General features: G+C 41.7%; 1 protein-coding gene across 1 annotated transcript in view; it reads left to right on the forward strand.

Moving 5' to 3' along the window:
• Nucleotides 1-8198, forward strand: part of ARHGAP15 (Rho GTPase activating protein 15) — a 379241-nt gene extending 371043 nt beyond the window's left edge. Inside the window, exon 14 of the mRNA XM_081168151.1 lies at nucleotides 6922-8198. Coding sequence (XP_081024277.1) covers nucleotides 6922-7105 — 184 coding nt within the window. The 3' untranslated portion in view covers nucleotides 7106-8198. The remainder of the gene's footprint in view (nucleotides 1-6921) is intronic.
• The last annotated feature ends 5186 nt before the right edge of the window (nucleotides 8199-13384 follow it).

The raw sequence follows: 13384 nt of genomic DNA on the forward strand, positions 1-13384 counted from the left end.
AAACAGTGCTGGGTCTGTAATGCAAGGCATTCTCTTACACTGGTTATTGGATAGGTTATTATAGCATTTTTATTGTCTGATTCCCCCCCCCCCCATGTTGTTTGAGTGCACTTTTAAAATATTAATATATTACTTCTGATACGTTATTGTGAGCTGCATTGGACTTCCTTTTGGGATGAAAGGCAGCATACATAATCTGCAATGAAATTGAAATGAAATAGCTTCTGCTATAGTCCTCAAATATAAACAACAGCAACATTTGCTTTGCTCTACTAATGGTTCAGTCTTTTCATTTTATTCTTTCCTTTACTCTCTGCTGGTCCAAGACAGACAGCAAAAGTAACATGTTTACTCTTACCACTCAAAATCAAATCCTTTGTGTGTTTGTCAGAAACTTGTATGTCTTCCTCCTCACTCATAATTTCTGGGGTAACTACCATACCTGTGTATGAGGAGGAAGGAAAAATCATGTAGCAGAGGAAGGAAAAGTAATGATTTTCACACTCCAGAAAGGTGAGAGTGGGGACTTGAGCAATGGGGCCTTGTTATCAGTGGCCCCACTGTGACTATGGAACTCTCTCCCACGCAGATGTAATGTGCAGATGGCTTTTTCTTTGCAGGCCTTGAAGTGGCCATTAATGGTGCCTCTATTTCATATAGCTTTTCAATAAAAAATTGCTGCAGTCCTTTAAGGTTTTAATCAGCTGCAAGGTCTTCAAGGATTAACGTGTCTTAAATGGTATTACAGTGGTACCTCAGGTTACATACGCTTCAGGTTACAGACTCCGCTAATCTAGAAATAGTGCTTCAAGTTAAGAAATTTGCTTCAGGATGAGAACAGAAATCGGGCTCTGGCGGCGTGGCGGCAGTGGGAGGCCCCATTAGCTAAAGTGGTGCTTCACGTTAAGAACAGTTTCAGGTTAAGAACGGACCTCCAGAACGAATTAAGTACTTAACCCAAGGTACCACTGTATATTTGTTGTTGTTTTGCATTTTCATATGGAAGCCGTCCTCGGAAACTAGACTTAAAACTCTTTTAAATAAATAAAACAAAAGTCCAAGTAGAGGGTAAGAACTTCTAAAATACTTATGTGCATGTAGATATGTCTAGCAGTGGCAGGCTAATATGGAACATTGTTAAGTATACAGAGCATAATAAATGCCTCCAGTGGTGATGGTGCCTGGCAAGCTAGAGGTCTTAGATGATCTCCCCAGGAAAAGTTGAGGTGGCAAAGTATCTCACTGGATTGAAGAACAAACTAAATATATGGTATCAAATATATTTAAGGGCTCTATTTGTGCCCTACTGTAGACTGCATTACTTCATAAAGAGATGAAAATCAAATGACTGAAGCCCCTCCCCTGCATCATAAAACACTTTGCAGTTAGAAAATTTGTATTTCACGGTAAAAGGATCTAGTCTACCATCCTCTTTAGCTTGGTGTGTATATAAGACGGGGCCTCTCATGTGGACCACTTGCCTCTGGTGATTCTGGTCAGGACAGTATAACCCTTTAGATGAGAGTAAATGACCATTTCAGAACTTGGCCATAATAAAGACTTCCACTTAAGGAGGAAACTGATTATCTAGGCCTCCTGCTATGTGCAGAATTCAGGTTTTAGCCATGTGTTGGCTAAAGGAGTTGAAATCTTCACAGCTAATGATGACAAATGGTTCATCATAGGTTGACAAGCCAGTGTGGTATAGTGGTTAAAAGCGGTGGACTTGTAATCTGGTGAACCAGGTTCGCTCCCCTGTTCCTCCACATGCAGCTGCTGGGTGACCTTGGGCTAGTCACACTTCTCTGAAGTCTCTCAGCCCCACTCAGCTCACAGAGTGTTTGTTGTGGGGGAGGAAGGGAAAGGAGAATGTTAGCCGCTTTGAGACTCCTTCGGGTATTGATAAAGCGGGATAACAAATCCAAACTACTACTACTACTACTACTACTACTACTACTACTACTACTCTTCTTCTTCTTCTTCTTCTTCTTCTTCTTCTGCCATTTCCTCCCTGCAACTATGGGGTGCCCAATGGTTGTATGAGTGGGTGAGATATTTGTGAACCCAAATCCATCAAGGTGAACTTGCCAGGAAGTTGATGCTGTAATATTCAGTGATAGCTTAAAAAATCATTCCTTAAAGTATAAGAGATTTCTGCTATACAGCCATGAAGTGGAAGGGGGAGTCAACATTCTTATGAGAGGGCATTGCAAGTCTTGTTTTGGATATCACAACACAAAAGGCCTCTCTTTTCACCTGACATACCTCAGGTGGCAGGTAGGTCTGATACCAGCAGGTTCATGTACAGCTTCCCTCATGTCCCCAAGATGGGGTGGCGGGGAGACACATTCAGATTTTCACATGGCAGATTTGTTATACGTTCTGTTTTTTAGAAAATAGTTTTTATTAAAGTTTTTTGTGTTACACGAGAAACAGGGAAAGGTACACATATTGTTTCCACTTTCAATTCAAAGACTTTTGTCATAGACATCTTGCATTTGGGGGAAAGAAATGGGATATTGTTCTTTCATTTTATTGCCTATTATTAGTGTTGGTGTTTGCGTCAGCATCACATAGGTAGGTCCTTTATGGTTTTATTTATTTTTATAGATAATTTGAGAGGTTAGGGTGTCCTGAGCTTCGTTGGTTTCATTCAGTTAATTGCAGTGTGGCTTGTTTGTGTGTAGGGGGAGTAGGTTGTTGGGTCAGGTTAGCCATATTGATTTGTAAGCTGAATAGGTCATTTTCCTGTTGTGCATGTGATAAAGGGGAACCATACCAGGGTGAAGGTGTCCTCCTCTGCTTGTTCCTGTGCTAGTTTGAGTTTGTTGGTTAACTTTTCTAGTAGGGCGGTTTCCCCTTACATTTTCATACCAGTGGTCTATGTTCCCTCCTGATAGGTCTTTTTAGTGTCTGCAGGGACTCAGGTGGCACTGTGGTCTAAACCACTGAGCCTCTTGGGCTTGCTGATCAGAAGGTCGGTGGTTCGAATCTCTGTGACAGAGTGAGCTCCTGTTGCTCTGTCCCAGCTCCTGCCAACCTAGCAGTTCAAAAGCACTCCAGTGCAAGTAGATAAATAGGCGGGAAGGTAAATGGTGTTTCCGTGACAGTGGTCTGTGGACAAACACTGGCTCCCTCAGCCTGAAAGTGAGATGAGTGCCACAACCCCATAGTCATCTTTGATTGGACTTGACCATCCAGGGGTCTTTTACCGTTACCTTTTACCCCAGTGTCTGGTTAACGTTTGTTCTAGCTGATGCAAGTGACTGACTTATGAGTTCCTAGTCATGTTTGTGTGTGTGTTGTTGTCGTGGAAGATAGGGCTAGTTCTGGAGTTGCTTCTATTACCTGTTTCGTTATTTTGGAAATTTCCTGCAGCACTGAAATCCAGAAGGACTGAACTTTGGGACATCCCAGTTGCTATTCCTTGCTATACATCCTTTTAAAGCTAGGTATTGTACCTGTAATCCCACTGAGGTGAAAATGGTTGTGCATGTCTTAGGTAAGAAAAGATATAATCTTGTCTTCTTGTAAAACAGTTTTTAGGTGGTTCTTTGAAACCCCTCTTGAGAATTTTTCTTGGTGGTGCCAATGTTTTAAAACATTAGCATCTCTCTCAGATCTATTAGTTCTTTAGTTTTTTTACCAAGCCCGTGATTTTGTATTAATGGTTAGTTGACTGTAATAAACATTCCTGCACTACACAGGAGTAGTATGCACTCCCCCTGCCCCCAACACAAAGACTTGCCTGCATATTGCAAAGTGGCAGGTGCAAGCAGTACAAAAAGAGGGCACCATTTCTTTCCAATTGGTTACATCTTCAACCTGTACCCGGATTAGCAGAGCAGAGTTAATATTACCATACTCCACACAATCGTTTGTGAAGCCTCCATTTCATTTATGATAAAGATGTTATATTTTAAGAAACTATTAATTAAGCCCATCTGATTAGTGCCATATGGAGTGTGTTTTTTGTAATGGACACCAAGGCTACAGGCATGAGACTGTACTCTAGTAAAAGTCACATATAAATAGGAAGCATTACTGATTTTTTTTTTTAAAGCCTTAAATGAGTTCGTGCGTTGAGGGAATGTGGTAAACTGGAAGACTGGCAGGCTTCCATCACAAGGCAGTGCTCACTACATGACCCACCCACTGATTTGATAAGAGACCTTTCTCTAAGGCATGGAACAGATGATACATCATTCTTTTCCTCTTCCCCCTTCTTCTATTGCCATTTTGCAGCAGCTTCTAAACTAGAAAACAGAGTTCAGGGCAGAAAGAAATCTATCTTTTATACAGCCTTTCTGGTAGGTTAGCAGAAACAGACAGTTGCAGGTTGCCATCTTGTAGATACCATTTGTCATCCGTGTTCCCTTAGTAGAACAATAAATTATTTTTAAAGATCAAGAAGTGTCATTAAAATAAAGCCTTTCAGTGGAATAGTTTATGCTTACGTTTACAGTGTAAGACCAACAGAGTTCAATGGGAGTTACTCCCTGGTAAGAGTGCATAGCATTGCAGCCTTAGGCCCATTCTTTGCTAGTGATCTATGTGCATTCATAACATTTTCGTAGTAAACTCTTTCAACTCCAGCAACCTTACATACATAGTTTAAATAAAACATCTCTATATGAAGTTGAAGCTGCTCAGTAGAGCGTGACAGACGTATTAGAATGGCACTGTCACAGTGTGGAGTGCAGTTCATAAGCAGCTGGTGAATCTAAAGGCCAGGCCCTCCCTGACTTGCTGCAAGGTGGTAGCTATACTGATTTCTCTGGAATTTTTGTTTGAAAAGTGTCCATTTATGATGTCTCTTCAATAAGATGCCTTGCAGAGAAATTTGTAGGGGAGGGCATGTTTCTTGTACCACATGCAGAATGGATGAGAAATAAAACTGAGCGGTCAGCTCTTAGTTATAAATGTAAGGGTGTCCAAAATGTCTTAGGTTGCATTACTGAAGGTTGTCTTTAAAACCCTACCATTTAAACGGAATTGTCTTGCTTTTTGTCTTGAGAACTCTTGAAAGCCTTGCTGCTTGAACTGTGCTAACAATCGTTTATCAGCAATCATTCACACTGTAAGTTATTGCTGTTTGGGGCCAATTCAAATGTTAACACTTTTCAAGTGGAGAATGTAAAAAGAAAAGAAAAATTCTGTGACACTGTAATGGTCATATTGCATCACCTAGAAGACAACCTGACTGCAAATAACATACTGGGCTCAAAACACCATCTAGAAGCCCAGCCCCCCCATTGAATTTAGCACTCTACATGAATTTTGGAACACTCATGGGGTAGTAAGCAGCATACAGGCCAGACCTAGCACCAGGTGGGGTCCAGGATGGCGTTTTAGTAGTGGGTGAGCAGCGGTACTACTTTTGATGGGAGTCAAGCCCTACCACCATCTTAATTTACACAGAATGCAATCTCATTCGAAACACACACTGTTACCCACCCAATGTTAAAATATCTCCCAGGAGGCCAAGTGAAGATGGCAGTGAGTTGTGTTATTGTCACTACTGTGGCCACATGGGGGTGGGGGTACATCAGTAACACTATAACAAGCATTCCCCAAACACCTGGTGATTTAATATTTGTATTACTGTTTTCCAACAACAAATGTTGAGCTCAAGGCAGCTCACAATAATACCAACAGCATTGTGGGGGAAACCATTGACACTGTAATATCAAAGACAGATAACATGCAAATAACTCCAACAATGAATTCATTGAAACAATTACAATTCCATACCCCACAAGTATCCTGGTAAAAACGTTTTTTCGTGTGAGAGAGCATGGCCGCCATTTCAGGTGCTGCAATCTTGCCCTGAAAAAAAAAGTGTTTGTTTTTGGTTCCATGAGTCACATGACTCATGCAGGAGCACATCTGGGAAAATGTACATCCTGGTTTTGGGACCCAACTTATTGCAGCTCTGTGCTGGGTGGCATCCCCCTCAACAGTAAAACTATGTTTGCCCTGCAGCTCCCCCACCACTTGATCTGGGTACAGGGCTGGGCCCAGTCCACCTGCAGCTTCAGGCTCTCTATGAAAGGTGGCCTAGCAGAGGCAAAGACCGGGGACATGAAGAAGGGGCTCTGGATTAAAGCTCTGGCTTGATGTTGGTTTATAAACCAGCATGTGGTCATAAGTCATGTCTAGACAATTGCCGACCATATTTTTCGCTCCGTAAGACACACTTTTTTCCTCCTAAAAAGTAAGGGGAAATGTCTGTGTGTCTTATGGAGCGAATGCACTGGGCAGCAGAGGGATCCCTCTGCTACCGCTGCAGTCACGAGCTGAGGGATGCCTCCGCAGCCAGAGCCATGGCTGCCATCCATCGCTTGCTGTGAAGCCAGCAGAGCAAGAGCCGCTGCGCAGCTATCACTCTTGTTCTGCTGGCTTCCCAGCAAAGTGGGAGGAGGGACAGATGGGAGCAAGAAAAGTGAGAGCCGCTTACATGCTCTGCACAGAATTTTTTTTCTTCTTGCTTTCCCCTTCTAAAAACTAGGTGCGTCTTATGGAGCGAAAAATACGGTAATATTACAGTGATCTGCTCCCACAGGACAAAGAACATGAAGGACATTAAGGAGAAGAAACGTGTTTCAACATACCACCAAGGAGAATACGAAGAAAGGGCTCCAGTGCCTGTTAAGAGGAAATAATATAGAGTTTATCCACTATCTTGGATCCAAAAATATCATTTCCACCATAAGATGGACCTTTTGCATCATATTGCCAACATTTCAATTTTTTTTCTCACTTCTATTTCATTCTCTCTAATAATTAAATCAAGATTTTAGTTATAATTGAAGCACCACTGAAAAATGAGAGCGCCACTGCATTTTCTGTTTAGTGAAGTTTTTTTTTCTTTCAGTTGAATTCATTTTTTAACCAATTCCTTTCTTTTTTTGCCACCAGGATAGCAGCCAAGGAGAACGTGAATCTTATGTCACAGCAGAGTTTGGGGATTGTTTTTGGACCGACACTCCTTCGGCCTGAAAAAGAGACAGGCTCCATGGCAGTGAACATGCTATACCAAAACCAGATTGTTGAGCTAATGTTAAGCGAGTACACCAAGATCTTCAACTGCGAGAAAGACTGACAGACAGGGAGTGTTACTGAATATATTCACATCTGTCTTTGAATCTAATATTTTTACATTTCTGTAAACATCTTTCTGAAACATTTCTTTTCCCCTCAAGTGACAGATGCCTCGTTTTGTGAAAACTTAATGACAACTTTGTCTTTAAATTTCCAAACATTGGAATAAAAATACATTGTCAATATTTGCTTATATATACTCAGCATTAACCCTTAGAATGAATCATTCTCTGCCAGCACTCCGCCCCCAGGGCTTTGCCATTTTGTATGCCTTCATTTTACAGCTGGGATTTGACAATTTCGCCAAATCCAGATGAAAGATAGCTTAGAGGCATATGCAATGGCACTTCCAGACAAGCAGGGCTGGAGGTTAATGGGTTTAAATTGGCTTTTGGAACAATTAAATTGGTGTAGTGATGCAGTCTATCACTTAATAATAGGTATGTACACTCAAAACAATTTTGTGTGGAAAACATCACGTTGAATGATAAAAGCTACAGGTTTAAAACATGGTCATAGATTTTCACATAGGCCTATAACAAAAACTCAGCCTAAATCATCATAGTTGGGGTGCTGTAAATGTTTCATTTGCAAACTTAAGAATGAAATTAATCCCTGAGCCTCATTGTTTCAAATGCAACAGCAGCAGTGCATCAAGTTACCCAATTGCTCATTTTGAATGCAACATCCATTTTGAATTTTCCAACACTTTATCCGACTTTGCTCTTTCCCCAGCTATGTCATGTTTTGTAGAAATTTTTATTATGCTCCCGAAGATGCTTTATTGGTGAACTGCATTAAATTCATCCAGAAAGAACTTTTTTAAAAGCCTTTTCATATGCCCTTAGGATTACTTGGCTAGACTTGAATCAATTTATACATTTGATGGTTAGTTTCAGTTGTCATGGATAAACAAAAGGGTAACTGTCTAGAATATATCAAATATTGTTTTATTCTGAAATGTATGTTTCCAGCTATACACATCCCCTACCCTGTTTTGTAAAAGTATTCCGCTGATAAAATGTAGACTTATGTTTGACAGCTTTTTAATCAAGTTCAAAGAGAATAAATAAAACTAATCCAGTGTGGTAAAAGAGTCCGCCTGGCTATCGATTTGTTCATAAAATGAAAAATAAACCATGTAAATAAAATGTGTGAAAATGCAGATCTAGAAGCAAATATTTTGAGCAATTAAACCCCCCCAAATATAGGATTAATGCATAAATCTGCTGTGTATGAGAGATATGTCTCAAGTATCAAATCTAATAGTCAGGAATTACAATGTCATTGTTCAACACCGTTTCTCAGCCTACTATGTTGTTAAGCAGTTGAAGCTGTGTTTTAAAATGATCATCAAGGAAAATGAATGTACAAGGATGCTGCTGCTTCATTAAACAACTACAAGCACCAGGATTAATGGGTAAGATATGCAGAATCCACAAGTGAAAAAGGACTAAGCTATTGCTGAAGCAACCACAACGTTAGTACAGAACGGTGAGAATGAAGAAAGAGACACCAAGCAGGAGCCAGTCAGAACAATTTAAGAGAAAGAAGTAAAACTTTAGGATACACATGTCCAGTTGTAAGATGTCTCAGGGTTGGTGATGCATGGCATGATTACCTTCTTGCTGAACATGTGGATGGTTCTGTCATTCTTGGCAATGTTTAGTATTGACTAGAGGGAGGGGGTGATTTTGTGGCTGGAATCAGATTCTGACCCCAAGAGGTTGTTAAATTACCTATTTATTTGTAGATAGGTCATAAAATTTATATACTGCTTGATTGGGATGGGGGGTGGGAACCAACCCTCAAAGCAGTTTACAAGACAAATCAATAATATTGTGTCCAAAAAGTGTGTACAGACTCACTGAACTTCCATTCCCCCCCCCCGGACAGGAATTAAATCAGAAAGAATTGGACATAAGAATGTTCAGAATATCAGCCGAACTGCAGTGCTCATGCCAGAAATTGAATCTTGGGCTGACATAAAGCATGGCTAAAAGAGAGACATCCTATTGAGGTGAGGGGAGAAGCCAGGGCAAGCACAGACTGCCATGGGAGGAAATTAATAGTTCAGGGCCTGTTTAGGAGAGAGTTGGGAAAACAAGGCAGCTTATGACTCTGTGCATCCATGATGTACTCACGCCTGCCCTCAAAGTGCTTCATTTCTGACCTTATCATTGGCACACCACCACCAGCATCTACAGGCATACCAGTGTGTGTGTGTGGGGGGGGTGTCCTTGGCAGGGTAAGTGCTCTCCAGCCACTGGGCCTCAGAAGAAGGTGGTGGTCCCCCCCCCCAAAAAAATAGTCATTTGATTCAGTACATCCCCCTAACTTATTGCAAAAACTTTCATTCATTGTTTGTAAAATGTGAACTAGCCAGAGAGATGGGCATTTATTAAGGCATAATCATATAGTACAGAAAAAAGTATGGACACCTGTCTTCCTAGCATGCTGCCTTACAGGCCTCTGTCTGGCCCTTGGCACTCTCCTCAGGCCACATCTCTTCCTCCCAGGCCACACCATGCACTGGCTGTGCTCCATGACTGGATGGAAGGTGTTCTTGAATTGTAATAATATATCCTGCTTGTCTGGATGGAAGGGGTGTGTGTGTGTGTGTGTGTGTGAGAGAGAGAGAGAGGGGGGGGGGAGGAAGAGGAGGAGGAGGAGTTTGGATTTGATATCCCGCTTTATCACTACCCGAAGGAGTCTCAAAGCGGCTCACATTCTCCTTTCCCTTCCTCCCCCACAACAAACACTCTGTGAGGTGAGTGAGGCTGAGAGACTTCAGAGAAGTGTGACTAGCCCAAGATCACCCAGCAGCTGCATGTGGAGGAGCGGGGAATCGAACCCGGTTCACCAGATTATGAGTCCACCACTCTTAACCACTACACCAAGCTGGCTCCCAAGAGAGAGACAGACAGACAGACCGAGAGACAGACAGACTCTACGTCTTACATGGCTAGAATATAGTAAACCACCTACCCATAACGATGTCCACCTTTTGTGCACCAAACAAAACATGTGGTCTAAAATGCTAATGGATAACAACACTGCTATTTTTTCTAGAAAAAGAGGTGTCAGAACTTACCGTGAACGTCTCCCTTGCTCTCTTATAATGGCAACGACACCCGCCTGAGAAGTGATGGAACTGAGTTCCGGCAAGTTCCAGCTGGGGGGAAAAAAGCCCTGGGTAATAAGTAATTTTACAATTGGGTTTCATATGCAGAAATGTTGATTGTGCAGAAATGCTTTTGTGTTTGTTCTTTCCCCTTTGCACTAACAAAAACTATTGTCTGTGAACTTGCTCCTCTTCTCTACTTCTCATTAGCTATTGGGAGTTGCTTAGATAACTGCAGGCAGGATTGAGCCTACAGTTCTGCTAATGAGACAAAAGTAGCAGTTTACATCCCTGCACTAATTAAATATGTGATATTATAGTTAGGATTGCTATTTGGTCTAGTACTGTTATGATAGTACATATGATTAGTATTGTACTGTGTAGTGAAGCATGTTATCTTCACAGCCATCAAGAGCACAAGTGGCTCCTTGAGAAAGCCACATGACTTAATGCTCCTGTCTGCTGTTTCTTTCTCTCCCCGCTCTCTTCCCCCTCTATGTGAAAACATTGCCTTGATGCAAAGGTGTGATTCTTCATCAAGTGCCCAATGGGGGTGTTTCATCCAAACTCCAGCCACATGATAATCTTGTCTCAACATGAAGTAGCCTTAAGCATGAAGGAAGGTTTATATCTCATACATTTTTAATCCTACTCTAGCAAGTGTAACTTATTACCTTTATATGTTAAATCCTTCTATGTTCTAAAGCTTATTGATATCAAGGAAGGAAGCTTCGCTGGTTGTTATAACCCCGAGCCTCCTTAAGATCACTAACTTATCTTCCCCATCCCATCCCATTTCTTTCCTCTGGTTCTACTTTCGCAGCCACTAACGTGGATTTAGAATCATCACTCCTTGCTTACAAGGCACAGTTTTCAGGTTATTTAATGTGAAGCAGTTCTTACCACCCTTTTGTTCCCCTTAAAATGCAGCAGTAAATGCAATGGGCCCCCTTGCTTTCAATAATGATTCATGAAACTATTTCAGTGGCAGAGACAAAACAATAGCCCACAGACATTTTGAGCGTTAAAACAGAGGGCAATTCATCAACCCGCATTCTTTCTGCCATTTTGTCAAGCTGCCCGTGGGTCTGGATCAGGGGTTCTTTCTTAGTTTTGGCCCATGTTCTTCCATTGCTCTTCTCCAGGGCTTATTTTCTGGAAAAAGAGGTGCCAGAATTTGTTGACCTTTCTTTAGGGGGAGCACCCAGCCAAAGATGTTGCTCTTGGTGTTGTAGAGAACCACACATGGCTTAGGCTATGTAGCTTATGGGAGGGTGAGCTGATCACACCCTAAAACAAAGGAGAGAATGTTTTCAAGGCCCATAAGAACATAAGGGAGTCGTGCGTTCCCTATAACCAGCCACAGTCAACCATTTGGCTGCAGCTCTTTGAGACAGTTGAATTTTTTGAGCACTCTTCAAAGGCAGCTGGGTGGATACCAGGAAGGCAGTTTCCTATGTTCCTATTTGTTTATTGATGGAAAAGGGTGAGCCCACACTGCAATACGTTATCCTTCTCCACTCAAACACTACTAGCTAGGACCCATTTACCTAAATTACAGAAGCTGAGAGGGAAATATAAATATACTGGAAGACACCTTCAACACAGGGCAGGTATATGCTCTGTCCCCAAACTGCTTTTCTTTTTAACCACAATTCCCAGTGAGCTTTCCTTTCTGAAACCATAGTGCTATAAAGTATTTATGCCAGCTTACGATTTCTTCTTCTTGCACTAGTATCTTTTTATATATATATAAAAAAACCCAACCCTTATTAAAAATGCAAAAGGACTTTAGAGGTACTCTGCATATTCAGCGGTGCCTGTGTGTGTGTGTTTGGGTGGGTGAGAAAGACATCAACAATAAATGAGCCAGCTAAACAATAAAGAAAGATCTCTTATCCCGTGGCGCAATGAATGTTTTATTAATAAATGGTTTCCTTTCTTATTTCTCATAGAACCATGTTTTGGAGTCAATTGCTGTGGTCCAGAAAATTCTTTTCTGATGGGTGTCAGAGGCCAAATGCCACTCTTAAGTGCTGCCTAATTAATTTTGTACTGCCGATCTACATGTACATTCCTCTGCATGCATATATCTGCTGCTTCCATTGGAGCAGGGCAACCTGCAGACTCTAAGGTGCAGCCCCAGCCCCCAATATAAAGACAAAAGCACTTAGTAGAGCCATACCGTGTTGCAGGCTTCCAGCAATGGTACAAAAATGCATTTCAGCTTCTATTTTCACTTCAGCATCCGTATCAGCTGCATTTTTCAAATGCTGGGGACGCGGCTAACATTTGCCTGTTAAAGATAACAACAGAAAGATGCCGAGTGTTGTTCTAATTCTCAAGTTTGATTAATTTCAAGTGTGACAGCTCCCCTTCCCACACTTAATCTAGCCAGGTGAACTCTAAGGGGGGTGGGGCCTGGGGAGACAGGGCAGATCTAGAGACCTCATAGGCTGCATTAGTCCCCATGGGTCAGAGATTCCCCATTGCTTACCAATTCCGTCCCCAATTATTTTAACTGGGAACGCCAAGAACTGAAACTTGCCCACTCCATTCGCATTTCACTTGCTCTACCACTAAGCTACACATCCCTTCCCTAATGTTTTAAGGCACTGAAATAGGCACACTCATTCAAACAAATGGCAAGTTGAGCCTAAATCCTGACGACATTTTTATTTTATTTTAAAGGAATTGGTAAAGTTTACCAAAGTATAGCCATCAGCTACACAAGGCTGCATTTTTCAGGGGTCATGATATGGGGACTGGACATGGGGCACTTATTTATTTATATCCTTTATCAATTAAATTTATATACTGCCCTTCTTCTGAAGATCACAGGGCGGTTTACAATATAAAAATACGTAAATACGTAACAACATGACCACCACACACATATGTAGTTTAATTAGCCAAAGGCCTGGTTATAAAGAAATTCTTTCACCTGGCGTCTAAAGCTATGTAACAAAGGTGTCAGGTGAGCCTCCCTGGGGAGAACACTTTACCATCAGGGAGGGAGCCACCACAGAAAAGCCCATTCTCATGTTATCACCCTCCGGGTCTCGTGGATGAAGAAGGGCCTCAGATGATGGTCACAGGGTCCAGATTGGTTCACATGAGAAGAGGCGGTCCTTGTGGTATTGCAGTCCTGAGCTG

The sequence above is a fragment of the Podarcis bocagei genome, assembly GCF_964188305.1.
Source record: "Podarcis bocagei genome assembly, chromosome: 1".
Taxonomy (NCBI): domain Eukaryota; kingdom Metazoa; phylum Chordata; class Lepidosauria; order Squamata; family Lacertidae; genus Podarcis; species Podarcis bocagei.